The sequence below is a fragment of the Oncorhynchus keta genome, chromosome 30 (genome assembly GCF_023373465.1).
Source record: "Oncorhynchus keta strain PuntledgeMale-10-30-2019 chromosome 30, Oket_V2, whole genome shotgun sequence".
Taxonomy (NCBI): domain Eukaryota; kingdom Metazoa; phylum Chordata; class Actinopteri; order Salmoniformes; family Salmonidae; genus Oncorhynchus; species Oncorhynchus keta.
The window spans coordinates 13,644,247-13,662,314 of NC_068450.1; the positions used below are offsets into that span (position 1 = coordinate 13,644,247).

The following is an 18,068-nucleotide window of genomic DNA, read 5'->3' on the forward strand; positions in this document are numbered from 1 at the left end:
GAGAGAGAAACAGAAACAGAGAGAGAGAGAAACAGAGAGAGAGAAACAGAAACAGAAACAGAGAGAGAGAAACAGAGAGAGAGAAACACAGAGAGAGAGAAACAGAGAGAAACAGAGAGAGAAACAGAGAGAAACAGAAACAGAGAGAGAGAAACAGAGAGAGAGAAACAGAAACAGAGAGAGAGACAGAGAGAGAGAGAAACACAGAGAGAGAGAGAAACAGAGAGAGAAACAGAGAGAAACAGAAACAGAGAGAGAAACAGAGAGAAACAGAAACAGAGAGAGAGAAACAGAGAGAGAGAAACAGAAACAGAGAGAGAGACAGAGAGAGAGAGAAACACAGAGAGAGAGAAACAGAGAGAGAAACAGAGAGAAACAGAAACAGAGAGAGAAACAGAAACAGAGAGATAAACAGAAAGAGAGAAACAGAGAGAAACAGAAAGAGAAACAGAGAGAGAAACAGAGAGAGAAACAGAAAGAGAGAAACAGAGAGAGAAACAGAAACAGAGAGAGAGAAACAGAAACAGAGAGAGAAACAGAAAGAGAGAAACAGAGAGAGAAACAGAAACAGAGAGAGAAACAGAAACAGAGAGAGAGAAACAGAAACAGAGAGAGAAACAGAAACAGAGAGAGAAACAGAAACAGAGAGAAACAGAAACAGAGAGAGAGAAACAGAAACAGAGAGAAACAGAGAGAGAGAGAGAAACAGAGAGAAACAGAGAGAGAAACGGAAACAGAGAGAAAGAGAAACAGAGAGAGAAACAGAGAAACACAGAGAGAAACACAGAGAGAGAGAGAGAAACACAGAGAGAGAGAGAAACACAGAGAGAGAAACAGAGAGAGAGAAACAGAAACAGAGAGAGAAACAGAGAGAGAAACAGAAACAGAGAGAGAGAGAAACAGAGAGAGAGAAACAGAAACAGAGAGAGAAAGAAACAGAGAGAGAGAAACAGAGAGAGAAACAGAAACAGAGAGAGAAACAGAGAGCGGGAAACAGAGAGAGAAACAGAAACAGAGAGAGAGAGAAACAGAGAGAGAGAAACAGAAACAGAGAGAGAAACAGAGAGCGGGAAACAGAGAGAGAAACAGAAACAGAGAGAGAGAGAAACAGAGAGAGAAACAGAAACAGAGAGAGAAACAGAGAGAGAAACAGAGAGAGAAACAGAAACAGAGAGAAACAGAGAGAGAAACAGAGAGAGAAACAGAGAGAGAGAGAAACAGAGAGAGAAACAGAAATAGAGAGAGAGAAACAGAAACAGAGAGAGAGAAACAGAAACAGAGAGAGAAACAGAAACAGAGAGAGAAACAGAAACAGAGAGAGAAACAGAAACAGAGAGAGAGAGAAACAGAAACAGAGAGAGAGAAACAGAAACAGAGAGAGAAACAGAAACAGAGAGAGAAACAGAAACAGAGAGAGAGAAACAGAGAGAGAACAGAGAAACACAGAGAGAGAAACACAGAGAGAGAGAAACACAGAGAGAGAAACAGAGAGAGAAACAGAGAGAGAGAGAAACAGAGAGAAACAGAAACAGAGAGAGAAACAGAGAGAAACAGAGAGAGAGAGAAACACAGACAGAGAGAGAAACACAGACAGAGAGAGAGAGAGAGCGAGGGAGGGAGAGAAACACAGAGAGAGAAACACAGAGAGAGAGAGAAACACAGACAGAGAGAGAGAGAGAGAGCGAGAGAGGGAGGGAGAGAAACACAGAGAGAGAGAGAAACACAGACAGAGAGAGAGAGAGCGAGGGAGGGAGAGAAACACAGAGAGAGCGAGGGAGAGAGAGAAACACAGACAGAGAGAGAGAGAGAGAGAGAGAGAGAGAGCGAGAGAAACACAGAGAGAGCGAGGGAGAGAAACACAGAGAGAGAGGCCTGAATGTTCTCAAATAACGTCTGTCTTTTCCCCACCTCAGAGTTTCAACATGTATAAAAAATAGACTTAATTTGAGACCCTGAATAAATGTTCATCATATGGTGAATCCTCTCTCTGCAGATAAATACATACATAAAGACTACATGTACCCTGGTTTTAATCTTCTCCCAACTTCCACAATATGCTTAGTTTGATTACACCTGGGGGAGAGGGAATGGGAGGGGGTCTGGTGAGACCTATTCCTACTCTATACAACCAGTAGAAAAAGAGAAGCAGTCAGTCAGAATGTTATCGTCGCTAGCAGTCTAAATGTACCATTCCATCCTTATCAACTTCCTAACCGTGTTCCCCCTTTGTCGTGTGAATCAGGTCTACGTAGACCGAGTGTGTGCAGTCTGTTTCTATCCGGGTAACGTTGTGTCGTCACTGTATTCACAACGCTCCATCAACATATCTTTGTGATGCCTGGCTATGTGCTGGCTCTTCTCCGAGGGCCTTCGGAAGCCTTTACAACAGTAGTCACAGCAATGGGGGTATTCCTTGGTGTGGATCGAGATCACGTGGCGTTTGAATCCTGAAGCGTCCGGGCTGTTGTACTCGCAGTACTGACACTGGTACACCTTCCTCCCGCTGTGGGTCTTCATGTGTTTCTTCAGCTCCGTGGACTGGCGGAACCCTCGCCGGCAGCGTTTACACTTAAAGGGGAGGTCCTTGGTGTGAACGGACAGGATGTGTCTGCTGAGGGTGAAAGGTTCAGAGGTCGTGAAGTTACAGTGCCTGCACTGGTGCACCTTGCTGCCCTTGTGCGTCTCTGAGTGTTTCTTCAGCTCAGAGGGCCGGTGGAAGCCCTTCTCACACACGTCACACTGGTGAGGGAAGTCTTTGGTGTGAACAGATATAATGTGTCGTTTTAGATCAGAGGAGTTGGTGCTCTTGTGTTCGCAGTGGGGACACTGGTGGGTCTTGTGGCCCTGCACCATCTCCGTGTGCCGCTGCAGCTCCCCTTCGTCAGCGTAGGCCTGGGGGCAGTGGCCACACTTAAAAGGCAGGTCGGCACCGTGCTTGCTCTTGATGTGAGTCTTTAGGTTGGACTGGTCTGCACAGCGAAAGTCACAGTGCGGGCAGCAGTACGGCTTCTCCCCCGTGTGGGTCCGCATGTGCTTCTTGAGCTCTGACGGGTGACGGAAGCCTTTAGTGCACTCCACGCACACGTGGGCGAAGTTCCTGCTGTGAACGGCCAACAGGTGGCGGTTGAGGAGCCCCTGCTCTGCAGTCTCATAGTCACAGTACTTACAGTGGTGCAGTTTGGACTCCTTGTCCCTCAGGATCAGCTTGTTAGACCCTAGCTGGCTGTCTTCGTGGTAACGCCGGGTGTATTCTGTGTAGGTCCTGTTGTATTCTGGGTACTCTGGGGTGGTCCTGTTGTATTCTGGGTACTCTGGGGTGGTCCTGTTGTAGTCCGGGTACTCTGGGGAAGAGGTTCGGTCTCTGTCACTGCGATGAACCAGTAGTTTGTGGGACTCCAGGTGGTTGTGGAAGTTGACCTTGAAAAACAAAACAGAATTTATTTATAGCTCGTTTCACAGACATGTCACAAGAGCAACACACTTAACAGGGAAAAGTAGGAAGGGAAACAATCACAACTATGTAATAATATAAAACAGGTTGTTTCGATCCTGGACGCTGATTGGTTGATATATGGGAGTTGTGGGACAACAACTCCTGCAACATACCATGAAATATCCATCTCATTATTCCACTGTCCCGAGCCCAGGCAGGAAATTCATAAACTTTATCTTCCGAGGGGAAAAAAGCATCTACACATAATTCTTTCAATGCTACCATTTGGTGTGCAACAGCTGGGGGTTGAATAAACCTACCTGTAAGCCTCTACGACCAGTGCAACAATGTATCGGTTTACAAATGCGATCTCTCCTGTGCCAATAGGCTAGCTAGCCCAAGAATGAACGTGAATCTAATTATTCACCATGGAAACAGTAAACACTCAGAATTCCATTCATTCACCAGTGCAGTGTGGCCTATTGGATATTTATTAAAATAATTATTTATAAAAAATATTTTCTCTCCTCATCATTTAATCTCTGCTAGCTAGCTACAGATGAAGTCGGAAGTTTACATACACTTAGGTTGGAGTCATTAAAACTAGTTTTTCAACCACTCCACAAATTTCTTGTTAGCAAACTATACTTTTGGCAAGTCGCTTAGGACATCTACTTTGTGCATGACACAAGTAATTTTTCCAACAATTATTTACAGACAGATTATTTCATTTATAATCCACTGTATCACAATTCCAGTGGGTCAAAAGTTTACATACACTAAGTTGACTGTGCCTTTAAACAGCATGGAAAATTCCAGAAAATGATGTCATGGCTTTAGAGGCTTCTGATTAGCTAATTGACATCATTTGAGTCAATTGGAGGTGCACCTGTGGATGTATTTCAAGGCCTACCTTCAAACCCAGTGCCTCTTTGCTTGACATCATGGGAAAATCAAAAGAAATCAGTCAAGACCTCAGAAAATAAATTGTAGACCTCCGCAAGTCTGGTTCATCTCGGGAGCAATTTCCAAACGCCTAAAGGTACCACGTTCATCTGTACAAACAATAGTACGCAAGTATAAACATCATGGGACCTCGCAGCCGTCATACTGCTCAGGAAGGAGACGCAGTCGGTCTCCTAGAGATGAACGTACTTTGGTGCGAAAAGTGCAAATCAATCCCAGAACAACAGCAAAGGACCTTGTGAAGATGCTGGGGGAAATAGGTACAAAAGTATCTATATCCACAGTAAAACAAGTCCTATAACCTGAAAGGCCACTCAGCAAGGAAGAAGCCACTGCTCCAAAACCACCATAAAAAAGCCAGACTGCGGTTTGCAACTGCACATGGGGACAAAGATCGTACTTTTTGGAGAAATGTCCTCTGGTCTGATGAAACAAAAATAGAACTGTTTGGCCATAATGACCATTGTTATGTTTGGAAGAAAAAGAGGAAGGCTTGCAAGCCGAAGAACACCATCCCAACAGTGAAGCACGGGGGTGGCAGCATCATGTTGTGGAGGTGCTTTGCTGCAGGAGGGACTGGTGCACTTCACAAAATAGATGGCATCACGAGGAGGAAAATTATGTGGATATATTGAAGCAACATCAGACATCAGTCAGGAAGTTAAAGCTTGGTCGCAAATGGGTCTTCCAAATGGACAATGACCCCAAGCATACTTTCAATGTTGTGGCAAAATGACTTTAGGACAACAAAGTCAAGGTATTGGAGTGGCCATCACAAAGCCCTGACCTCAATCCCATAGAAAATTTGTGGGCAGAATTGAAAAAGCGTGTGCGAGCAAGGAGGCCTACAAACCTGACTCAGTTACACCAGCTCTGTCAGGAGGAATGGGCCAAAATTCACCCAACTTATTGTAGGAAGCTTGTGGAAGGCTACCCAAAACGTTTGACCCAAGTTAAACAATTTAAAGGCAATGCTACCAAATACTAATTGAGTGTATGTAAACTTCTGACCCACAGGGAATGTGATGAAAGTATACTACTATTTCACATTCTTATAATAAAGTGGTGATCCTAACTGACCTAAAACAGGAATTCTTACGAGGATTAAATGTCAGGAATTGTGAAAAACTGAGTTGAAATGTATTTGGCTAACTGTACATGCGAATGATTTGTTTAGCATAGCAAAGTCGAATGAATAGAATAATTAGAATGAACGACCAGCCTGCTTGGTAGCAACTTCAGAACGCAAAAACAAATGTACTCATAAAAAAATAAAGTTTTATGATTATTAAATATAATTCATATTTTTTATAAATATGTTGGCAACCGTTTCAAAAAAGCAATAATGCCCTTGAACCTGGGAATTATACCCGGGAATTATAGTGGCGTCACGTTGGGCCTCAGAACAGACCTGGTCAGAAGTTGTCATATGATAATTCCCGGGTTCTCAGGCATTACTGCTTAAATAACATAAAAGAATAGAGAAGAAAAGAGGAGTAATAACAGATAAGGTCCAATGATGGGAACATCAGAGATATGAGAGACGACAGAGACCTTCTTATTGGTGGTGAAGTCACAGTCGGTACACTGGTACTTCTTAAGGTGGTGGTCAGGATGGTTCTTCATGTGGCACTTGAGGAAGTCTTGTGACCTGAACTTCTTACCGCAGATGTGACAGGGGTAGACGGTCAGGGGCATGCCGTCTGGACCGATGATCACAGCTGGGATGAGACAGGGAGATACTGTATATTACTGAGGACTAGATTTTTAAAAACTCACTACAAGATCACTACATGATAATGTAATGTCTGTCTGTACCGGTCTGGCACTGCCATGATAATGTAATGTCTGTCTGTACCGGTCTGGCACTGCCATGATAATGTAATGTCTGTCTGTACCGGTCTGGCACTGCCATCATAATGTAATGTCTGTCTGTTCCGGTCTGGCACTGCCATGATAATGTAATGTCTGTCTGTACCGGTCTGGCACTGCCATGATAAATTAATGTCTGTCTGTACCGGTCTGGCACTGCCATGATAATGTAATGTCTGTCTGTACCGGTCTGGCACTGCCATCATAATGTAATGTCTGTCTGTACCGGTCTGGCACTGCCATGATAATGTAATGTCTGTCTGTACCGGTCTGGCACTGCCATGATAAATTAATGTCTGTCTGTACCGGTCTGGCACTGCCATGATAATGTAATGTCTGTCTGTACCGGTCTGGCACTGCCACGATAATGTAATGTCTGTCTGTACCGGTCTGGCACTGCCACGATAATGTAATGTCTGTCTGTACCGGTCTGGCACTGCCACGATAATGTAATGTCTGTCTGTACCGGTCTGGCACTGCCACGATAATGTAATGTCTGTCTGTACCGGTCTGGCACTGCCACGATAATGTCTGTCTGTACCGGTCTGGCACTGCCATCATAATGTAATGTCTGTCTGTACCGGTCTGGCACTGCCATGATAATGTAATGTCTGTCTGTACCGGTCTGGCACTGCCATCATAATGTAATGTCTGTCTGTACCGGCCTGGCACTGCCACGATAATGTAATTTCTGTCTGTACCGGTCTGGCACGGCCATGATAATGTAATGTCTGTCTGTACCGGTCTGGCACGGCCATGATAATGTAATGTCTGTCTGTACCGGTCTGGCACTGCCACGATAATGAAATGTCTGTCTGTACCGGTCTGGCACTGCCATGATAATGTAATGTCTGTCTGTACCGGTCTGGCCCTGCCACGATAATGTAATGTCTGTCTGTACCGGTCTGGCACTGCCATCATAATGTAATGTCTGTCTGTACCGGTCTGGCACTGCCACGATAATGTCTGTCTGTACCGGTCTGGCACTGCCATGATAATGTAATTTCTGTCTGTACCGGTCTGGCACTGCCATCATAATGTAATGTCTGTCTGTACCGGTCTGGCACCGCCATGATAATGTAGTCTGTCTGTACCGGTCTGGCACCGCCACGATAATGTAATGTCGGTCTGTACCGGCCTGGCACTGCCACGATAATGTAATTTCTGTCTGTACCGGTCTGGCACTGCCATGATAATGTAATGTCTGTCTGTACCGGTCTGGCACTGCCATGATAATGAAATGTCTGTCTGTACCGGTCTGGCACTGCCATGATAATGTAATGTCTGTCTGTACCGGCCTGGCACTGCCACGATAATGTCTGTCTGTACCGGTCTGGCACTGCCACAATAATGTAATTTCTGTCTGTACCGGTCTGGCACTGCCATGATAATGTAATGTCTGTCTGTACCGGTCTGGCACTGCCACGATAATGTCTGTCTGTACCGGTCTGGCACTGCCACGATAATGTAATTTCTGTCTGTACCGGTCTGGCACTGCCGTGTCTCTCCCTTCCTCTTCTTCTTCCTGATCTTCTGTTTGAGGGCTCTGTTGGTACCCTGACCGTCTCTGATCTGAATGTAGGGCCTGGTCCCTCCATTCTTCACTGTGTCCACACTGTTATCTATATATAAACAGCAGGGGGGAGAAACCTACTTCAGAAAGTATTCAGGCACTTTGATCCCCCCCAAATCTACACACAATACCCCATAATGACAAAGCAACATTTAATTTTTTTTGAAAATGTATAAAAAATATCTCATTTACATAAGTATTCAGACCATTTACTCAGTACATTGTTGAAGCACCTTTGGCAGTGATTACAGTCTTCTTGGGTATGATGCTACAAGCTTGGCACACCTGTATTTGGGGAGTTTCTCCCATTCTTCTCTGCAGATCCTCTCAAGCTCTGTCAGGTTGGATGGGGGGCGTCGCTGCACAGCTATTTTCAGGTCTCTCCAGAGATGTTCGATGGGGTTCAAGTCTGGGCTCTGGCTGGGCCTCTCAAGGACATAGAGACTTGCCCTGAAGCCACTCCTGCGTTTGGCTGTGTGCTTAGGGTCGTTGTCCTGTTGTATGGTGAACTTCCCTCCAGTGTGAGGTGCTGAGCACTCTGGAGCAGATTTCATAAAGGATCTCTCTGTACTTTGCTCTGTTCATTTTTCCCTCGATCCTGACTAGTCTCCCATGATGCTGCCACCACCATGCTTCACCACAGGGATGGTCCCAGGTTTCCTCCAGAAGTGATGCTTGGCATTCATGCCAAAGAGTTCAATCTTGGTTTCATTAGACCAGTGAATCTTGTTTCTCATGTTTTGAGAGCCCTTTAGGTGCATTTTGGGCAAACTCCAAGTGGGCTGTCATGTGTCTTTTACTGAGGAGTGGCTTCCGTCTGGCCACTCTACCATAAAGGCCCAATTGGTGGTGTGCTGCAGAGATGATTGTCATTTTGGAAGGTTCTCCCATCTCTACAGAGGAACAATCAGGTTCTTGGTCACCTCTCTGACCAAGGCCCTTCACTCCCGATTGCTCAGTTTGGCCAGGTGGCCAGCTCTAGGAGAGTCTTGGTGGTTTCAAACTTCTTCCATTTAAAAATCATGGAAGCCACTATGTACTGTGTTCTTGGGGAACTTCAATGCTGCAGGAATGTTTTGCTACCCTTCCCCAGATCTGTGCCCCAATACAATCCTGTCTCGGAGCTCTATGGACGATTGATTCAACCTCATGGCTTGGTTTTTGCTCTGACATACACTATCAACTGTGGGACCTTATATAGACAGGTGTGTACCTTTCCAAATCATATCTGGCATTGTGTTGTGTGACAACAAAACTGTACATTTTAGAGTGGCTTTTTATTGTCCCCAGCACAAGGTGCACCTGTGTAATGATCATGTTGTTTAATCAGCTTCTTGATTTGCCACACCTGTCAGGTGGATGGATTATCTTGGCAAAGGAGAAACGTTCACTGACAGGGATGTAAACACATTTGTGCAACAACATTTGAGAGATAAACTTTGTGTGTGTGGAAAATGTCTAGAAACTTTTATTTCAGCTCATGAAACACGGGACCAATACTTTACATGTTGTGTTTATATTTTTGTTCAGTGTAGAACAGTGTGGACTGCAAACATACTTAGCAAAGATGGATATGTCTGCATCTTGTTACTGTCAGATGTTTAACTAACTACAAATGGACTGCCATTGGAATTGGAGTTGATTTCAAGGCAATACATAAAAGACCGTAAATACACAACTTGAAGCAACCACATATTTAGTCATAGAGCACGTTGTGATTGGCCAGAGAGAGGCCGAGCCTTAACACACCCACAATTTGTTTATTCATCAAAACCCAGTCCTTCACGCCACCGCCAGCACTGAGATGATCATTTGGGGTTGAAAATAGCAAAAATATTTCTGACACGCCCCCGAACAGATAGTCAACGCTTGGACTTCCCATTTCAATAGGTTTGTTTTAATAGAGCCCATAGTTGTGTGTGTGTCTTATATCCAGCTGTTATTACTGAATATAAAATCAGTTGATCACAAAACAGTAGTGAATCCTTATTCCTTACCATAGGCAGCAGCCCAGGAGACCGGGACAAACATCTTGCTGTTTGGAGAGTCATCTAGCTGGTTCTCCTGGACTACTGAAGTCTCCTCCTCTCCAACAATCACCTCCATGTACACCTGCTCTGCCATGTCTGACACATCTGTAAACACAGAGACAGATTCAGGAACAACGCTCACCCTCCTCATCATCTACACCTGCTCAGCCATGTCAGCCCGGTCTGGAAAACAGAGACACATGAGATAGTCAGTTACAGGACATGTACAAACACTTTCTTCATTTTCCCGATGCCCTGTTCAAATCCTTTTGAAGTGCACCTGTGAAAGCTATTTGTTGGAACCTTGTTGTTGTTGACCCATCCAGGTCATCACACGATGGGACAGGTGAAATGAAGGGTTCCACTAAAAAACATTCACAGCTGCAGTCATGTGAGAGGAGTTATTTCTTTAAAGAAGAGTGTTTACTCACTGATATCTGACTGGGCGTGCTCTGACTGGGATTGGTCTTTCACAACCATGTCTGTCTCCTCCCCCAGAACCCCCCCGGCCACGTGTGTCTCCTCCCCCAGAACCCCCCCGGCCATGTCTGTCTCCTCCCCCAGAACCCCCCCGGCCACGTGTGTCTCCTCCCCCAGACCCCCCCGGCCATGTCTGTCTCCCCCAGACCATGTCTGTCTCCTGGAAGTAAACATATGAGTCACGTGACATGGTGTGTGTGGTCCTCTCACTATGACTCAGGAAAGCGGTTTATTAGACTGCAGATGAAAAGTAAAATAACCTTCGCAGGGTGGTGAAAGAGCACGGTGATCTTGTTGTTCCTTTCCAATAAATATCCATGGTCTAATTCTGGTGACATGATGCTCGACTGCTGTTTGACAAATGCAAATATTCAGGCTTTTATCCATAATAATCTCAACATGTAGACTAGTCTATCCTCACCGTATACATGAGCTGTTGTGCCAAGACCAGTGTCGGCACATCTAATAATAATAATATATGCCATTTAGCAGACGCTTTTATCCAAAGCGACTTACAGTCATGTGTGCATACATTCTACGTATGGGTGGTCCCGGGAATCGAACCCACTACCCTGGCGTTACAAGCGCCATGCTCTACCAACTGAGCTACAGAAGGACCGTTAACGTAACACTTTGTGACAAAACTATAGAGTTACAAATGGAAACACATCGACCTTGAGATTTTAATTCACCACATGAAAACTGAAGCGGAATAGTAAATTGTGTGCACTACGTCATCACACACTGATTTATATCAAATCAGCAACAAATCCGTTGCTGGTAGCAAAATGAACATATTTTGGAATATTCACATGAAAATCTGGTTGCCAATTGGATGGAAACCTAGCTAGTAAAACACAGTTTACATCATCTCTCTACTCCTCTGAGGAAGCTTTACCACCTAAAGTATCATATCCATGTATGTAGCTGATACTACAAGTTAGAAGATAATAGTTTGATGCCATTCACAGTATGCAAATGCTGCTTCGCGTTTCAATTGACATGAGCCTCTTGAAATGTTGGACTCTTTGATGAAAGAATGGTGCTTTCAAGACAACTGGGAACTCTGAAATAACAGAGGTCAAATCATAGCGTCGTTGATCTTCAGGTCGGAAATTCGTAGCTCAAGAAAGATGCCAGAGGTTCCGAGTCGGGATTCCAAGGTGGACGACCGTTAAAAACGATTTTTCCCGAGTTTAAAAAAAATGCATTCCCAGTTGTCTTGAACACACTGTAGTCTGAGATTTCAGAGTTCCCAGTTGACTTGAACTCACTGTAGTCTGAGATTTCAGAGTTCCCAGTTGTCTTGAACTCACTGTAGTCTGAGATTTCAGAGTTCCCAGTTGTCTTGAACTCACTGTAGTCTGAGATTTCAGAGTTCCCAGTTGTTTTGAACGTGACAGTACCAGTACCACTCACCTATCTCCACATCGTCATCGGCCTCTGCTTTGAAAATGTAGACCTTGATGACCTCTGACCCCTCCTTGTTGGAGCCATCGTCCTGCATCATCTCAGTAGTGATCTCTAGAGGAGTGTCTACTATGTCCAGTTTCTCACCAACGTCATCCACTGGATGGACACAAATAACACATCGCAGTTAGCTTTTACCGCACAGCAGGGTAGGACAACAACAAGAACTTGGGAGGCAAAAATGTCCAGAAGAACTCATGAAATGCTCTCCAAACAATCCTTCAGATGTATTCTAGCCTATTGCTTCTACACCTGCATTGCTTGCTGTTTGGGGTTTTAGGCTGGGTTTCTGTACAGCACTTTGAGATATCAGCTGATGTACGAAGGGCTATATAAATACATTTGATTTGATATTAATTTGCAGTAGTTGTAAACAATGATTAAAAATACACAACAACACCACACTGAAGAGCACTAATCATAGCAAATCATTCAATGAAATCAAGCCTTTTTATACACCAAACAAAAATAAAAACGCAATATGCAACAATTTCAAAAATACATACTGTACAAATACTGTAACTCAGAAATCAGTCAATTTAAATAAATTCATTAGGCCCTAATCTATGGATTTCACATGGCTGGGAATACAGATATGCATCTGCTGGTCACAGACAACTTATCAAAAAAAGGTAAGAGGTGTGGATCAGAAAACCAGTCAGTATCTAGTGTGACCATTTGCCTCATACAGCGCGACATCTCCTTCACATAGAAGTGATCAGGCTGTTGAATGTTGTCCCATTGGCTGGGGGAAGTTGTCCCATTGGCTGGGGGAAGTTGTCCCATTGGCTGGGGGAAGTTGTCCCATTGGCTGGGGGAAGTTGCTGGATATTGGCGGGAACTGGAACACACCGATCCAGAGAATCCCAAACACGTTGTTTTATGTTGTATAACTAGGCAAGTCATTTAAAAAACAATTCTTATTTACAATGATGGCCGACACTGGCCAAACCCAGACCAATTGTGCGCCGCCCTATGGGGCTTCAAACACAGCCGGTTTTGATACAGCCTGGATTTGAACCAGGGCATCTGTAGTGATGTCTCTAGCACTGAGATGCAGTGCCTTAGACCGCTGCGCCACTCTGGAGCCCAATGGGTGACATGTCTGGTGAGTATGAAGCTCATGGAAGAACTGGGACATTATTTATTTTATTTTTTATTTTACCAGGTAAGTTGACTGAGAACACGTTGTCATTTACAGCAACAACCTGGGGAATAGTTACAGGGGAGAGGAGGGGGATGAATGAGCCAATTGTAAAACTGGGGATTATTAGGTGACCATGATGGTTTGAGGGCCAGATTGGAAATTTAGCCAGGACACCGGGGTTAACACTTTCTTTTTAAATAAAGGTGAAATAAATAAATAAACACCACTACTCTTACGATAAGTGCCATGGGATCTTTAATGACCTCACCAGAGAGTCAGGACACCCATTTAACATCCTACCTGAAAGACAGCACCCTACACAGGGCAGTGTCCTGGAATATTGTTTCAGACCAGAGGAAAGAGTGCCTCCTACTGGCCCTCCAATACCACTTCCAGCAGCATCTGGTCTCCCATTCAGGAACTGACCAGGACCAACACTGCTTAGCTTTAGAAGCAAGTCAGCAGTGGTATGCAGGGTGGCATGCTGCTGGCTTTTTATCAGTGTGGCATGCTGCTGGCTTTTTATCAGTGTGGCATGCTGCTGGCTTTTTATCAGTGTGGCATGCTGCTGGCTTATTATCAGTGTGGCATACTGCTGGCTTATTATCAGGGTGGCATGCTGCTGGCTTATTATCAGTGTGGCATGCTGCTGGCTTTTTATCAGTGTGGCATGCTGCTGGCTTTTTATCAGTGTGGCATGCTGCTGGCTTATTATCAGTGTGGCATACTGCTGGCTTATTATCAGGGTGGCATGCTGCTGGCTTATTATCAGGGTGGCATGCTGCTGGCTTATTATCAGGGTGGCATGCTGCTGGCTTATTATCAGGGTGGCATGCTACTGGCTTATTATCAGGGTGGCATGCTGCTGGCTTATTATCAGGGTGGCATGCTGCTGGCTTATTATCAGGGTGGCATGCTGCTGGCTTATTATCAGGGTGGCATGCTACTGGCTTATTATCAGGGTGGCATGCTGCTGGCTTATTATCAGGGTGGCATGCTGCTGGCTTTTATCAGTGTGGCATGCTGCTGGCTTATTATCAGGGTGGCATGCTGCTGGCTTATTATCAGGGTGGCATGCTGCTGGCTTATTATCAGAGTGGCATGCTGCTGGCTTATTATCAGGGTGGCATGCTGCTGGCTTATTATCAGGGTGGCATGCTGCTGGCTTATTATCAGGGTGGCATGCTGCTGGCTTATTATCAGGGTGGCATGCTGCTGGCTTATTATCAGGGTGGCATGCTGCTGGCTTATTATCAGGGTGGCATGCTGCTGGCTTATTATCAGAGTGGCATGCTGCTGGCTTATTATCAGGGTGGCATGCTACTGGCTTATTATCAGGGTGGCATGCTGCTGGCTTATTATCAGGGTGGCATGCTGCTGGCTTTTTATCAGTGTGGCATGCTACTGGCTTATTATCAGGGTGGCATGCTGCTGGCTTATTATCAGGGTGGCATGCTGCTGGCTTTTTATCAGTGTGGCATGCTGCTGGCTTATTATCAGGGTGGCATGCTGCTGGCTTATTATCAGGCGGCATGCTGCTGGCTTATTATCAGTGTGGCATGCTGCTGGCTTATTATCAGGCGGCATGCTGCTGGCTTATTATCAGGGTGGCATGCTGCTGGCTTATTATGGCATGCTGCTGGCTTATTATCAGGGTGGCATGCTGCTGGCTTATTATCAGGGTGGCATGCTACTGGCTTATTATCAGGGTGGCATGCTGCTGGCTTATTATCAGGGCGGCATGCTGCTGGCTTATTATCAGGCGGCATGCTGCTGGCTTATTATCAGGGTGGCATGCTGCTGGCTTATTATCAGGGTGGCATGCTGCTGGCTTATTATCAGGGTGGCATGCTGCTGGCTTATTATCAGTGTGGCATGCTGCTGGTTTATTATCAGAGTGGCATGCTGCTGGTTTATTATCAGAGTGGCATGCTGCTGGCTTATTATCAGGGTGGCATGCTGCTGGCTTATTATCAGGGTGGCATGCTGCTGGCTTATTATCAGAGTGGCATGCTGCTGGTTTATTATCAGCATGCCAAAATTAAGTACAGATCCTTGTGACATGGGACCACGCATTATCATGCTGAAACATGAGGTGATTGCGGGTGGATGACTGGCACGACAACGGGCATCAGGAGCTTGTCGTAGTATCTCTGTGCATTCAAATTGCCATCGATAAAATGCAATTGTGTTCGTTGTCTGTAGCTTATGCCTGCCCATACGATAACCACCACGAGGCACTCCACTCCGTAAACAACAGCAAACTGCTCGTCTACACGTCACCATAAACATGATCTGCGGTTGTGAGGCCGGTTGGACATACTGCCAAATTCTCTAAAACGACATTAGAGGTGGCTTATGGTAAAGAAATTAACAGTAATTTCCCTGGCAACAGCTCTGGTGGACATTCCTGCAGTCAGCAATCCAATTGCCCATTCCCTCAAACCTTGAGACAAAATTGCACATTTTAGAGTGGCCTTTTATTGTCCCCAGCGCAAGGTGCACCGGTCTAATGATCATGTTGTTTAACCAGCTTCTTGATATGCCACACCTGTCAGGTAGATGGATTATGTTTGCAAAGCAGAAATGCTCACTAACAGGGATGTAAACACATGTGTGCACAACACTTGAGAGAAATAAGCTTTTTGTGCTCATGGAACATTTCTGGGATCTTTAATTTCAGCTCATGAAACATGGGACCAACACTTTACATGTTGCTTTTACATTTTTGTTCAGTGTAGGTTGTAGGGCTAGTTGGTTAGTTGACTCACAGGAGATCATGAGGTAGTCCTCCGAGGTGCTCTTCACATCCTCCTCATCCTCGTCAGTCTGCAGAGAGACAGCCTCCACCTCCAGCTCCTCATGGGCCTGGATCACTGTCTCCTCCTGCCCCACCTCCTCCCCAACCAGCACCTCCTGGTCCAAGCCCTCCACCCCATCCTCCTCCTGGTGCTCCACAAAGAGCTGGTCTGGCATGTGATGGTGATGGTGGACTGAGCCCTGAATGAGGTCTGAGGTTAGAACATGGTGAAGGTGGTGGTGGTGAGAGTCCATAGCCACTTCGGCACCCAGCAAGTGCTCGTGGCCGATGTCAGGGCCTTCAATCACCTCCGTCTCTAGGTCTTCTTCGAGACCCTCGACCATCTGTGTCTCCAGCTCCACCACCTCCGTCTCCAGGCCCTCCGTCTCCGTCTCAAGGCCCTCCACCTCAGTCTCCAGGCCCTCCGTCTCCAGGCCCTCCGTCTCCGTCTCAAGGCCCTCCACCTCAGTCTCCAGGCCCTCCATATCCAGGCCCTCCGTCTCAAGGCCCTCCGTCTCCAGGCCCTCCACCTCCGTCTCAGGGCCCTCCACCTCCGTCTCAGGGCCCTCCACCTCCGTCTCAAGGCCCTCCACCTCCGTCTCAAGGCCCTCCACCTCCGTCTCAAGGCCCTCCACCTCCGTCTCAAGGCCCTCCACCTCCGTCTCAAGGCCCTCCACCTCCGTCTCAGGGCCCTCCACCTCAGGGCCCTCCACCTCCGTCTCAAGACCCTCCACCTCCGTCTCAAGGCCCTCCACCTCCGTCTCAAGGCCCTCCACCTCCGTCTCAAGGCCCTCCACCTCCGTCCCAGGGCCCTCCACCTCCGTCTCAGGGCCCTCCACCTCCGTCTCAGGGCCCTCCACCTCCGGCTCAAGGCCCTCCACCTCCGTCTCAAGGCCCTCCACCTCCGTCTCAAGGCCCTCCACCTCCGTCTCAAGGCCCTCCACCTCCGTCTCAAGGCCCTCCACCTCCGTCTCAAGGCCCTCCACCTCTGTCTCAAGGCCCTCCACCTCCAGGCCGTGCTCCAGCAGAATGCCTTCGTCCGTCATGACGTCAGACAGGAGCATGCCCTCTGGCATGGACACCACAATGTGATCCCCTTCGATGTGGGCCAGGCCCCTCATTCCTGCCACTGTACCGGGAAACAGTAAGAGGGGGAAGATTATTACACAAGTTTCCACTGCAGCCCTGGTTTGGACTGAGGATTTCCAGGCTTTACTCTTAGTGGAAAAACACCCAAAAAAGGACTAAGATACAGCTACACAAGACATTGTTGTAGTGTGGTCAGCATCTAACTTTGCATGAGGCACTGGGCTCTCAAGTGAAGACTAATGAACACAACATATACAATATCAAAAGGCCATATTGACCTACCAAAGTCTTGCATGATCATGGTGTGAGGCATCTTTAACTCCTGTGTGTGTAGCTCCAGGATCCCTCCGCCGTGGTCCATCTCTTTGATCTGAAAACGGTGTAAATAAAATGATTAATGTTAGGCCTACACATCATTTCAGAGGTTCTATATTCGTTACACAAAGCATCTCAGAGTGCTAAACTAGGATCAGTTTGGCCTTTAGATCGTAATGAATAATATTACATGGACAGATCCTAGATCAGCACTCCTACTCGGGAGACACTTTGTGGACACAGGCCCTGGATATTGATTAGTGTCAGTGTGTATTACCTTCACATTTGATGCCAATGCGCTCTAAAATAAGAACAGTGTGTTGCTGGTGTTTCTTCCTTCCATTGGGGGAGAACCCTGCAAAGGAAGGGACAACATAAGCTGTGAGATAGATGCCACTGAAAACATTGATCTTTCATCCATGTACCATGAGAGGAAATGTGGGAAAGGCTGATGACATCATCTACCCGGTAGATCAAATCAAATGTTATTTGTCACATGCGCCGAATACAACAAGTGTAGGTAGACCTTATAGTGAAATGCTTACTTTACAAGCCCTTAACCAACAATGCAGTTAAGAAAAATAAGTGTTAAGTAAAAAAATATATATATATCAGTAAAAAAATTAAAGTAACATGTAGCAGTACAATAACAGCAGGGAGGCTATATACAATAACAGCAGGGAGGCTATATACAATAACAGCAGGGAGGCTATATACACCGGTTAGTCCAGGTAATATGTACACATATGTAGAGTTTATTTTTTATTTTTTTAACCTTTATTTAAAAAGGCAAGTCAGTTAAGAACATGTTGTTATTTTCAATGACGGCCTAGGAACAGTGGGTTAACTGCCTGTTCAGGGGCAGAACGACAGATTTGTACCTTGTCAGCTCG

General features: G+C 46.0%; 1 protein-coding gene across 50 annotated transcripts; it reads right to left on the minus strand.

Moving 5' to 3' along the window:
* Positions 1–1,826: 1,826 nt before the first annotated feature.
* Positions 1,827–17,558, minus strand: LOC118376436 (zinc finger protein 711-like). 50 transcript variants are annotated; one of them, XM_052487732.1, is made up of 11 exons: positions 17,453–17,558; positions 17,143–17,230; positions 16,716–16,900; positions 16,590–16,631; positions 16,449–16,469; positions 15,743–16,295; positions 11,774–11,923; positions 9,842–9,979; positions 7,756–7,893; positions 5,954–6,120; positions 1,827–3,417 (listed from the first exon to the last, which is right to left on the minus strand). In XM_052487732.1, exons 2-11 carry the CDS (start codon positions 17,219–17,221, stop codon positions 2,275–2,277), a joined length of 2,616 nt encoding a protein of 871 aa, XP_052343692.1. In that variant the 5' UTR covers positions 17,222–17,230; positions 17,453–17,558; the 3' UTR covers positions 1,827–2,274. The 50 variants fall into 50 exon arrangements, with proteins under 50 accessions (XP_052343692.1, XP_052343688.1, XP_052343682.1 ...); XM_052487728.1 differs by having other exon boundaries at positions 16,695–16,900; XM_052487722.1 differs by having other exon boundaries at positions 16,674–16,900.
* Between the last annotated feature and the right edge of the window lie 510 nt (positions 17,559–18,068).

Bases quoted from the DNA above. Each gene is read 5' to 3' on its own strand.
- LOC118376436 (XM_052487687.1), bottom strand. From the start codon at position 17,221: ATGGACCACGGCGGAGGGATCCTGGAGCTACACACACAGGAGTTAAAG. The intron at 16,901-17,142 runs GTAGGTCAATAT...TTCCCGGTACAG, and splicing joins CATGATCATGCAAGACTTTG to TGGCAGGAATGAGGGGCCTG. The intron at 11,924-15,742 runs GTGAGTCAACTA...GTGTCCATCCAG, and splicing joins GGACTACCTCATGATCTCCT to TGGATGACGTTGGTGAGAAA.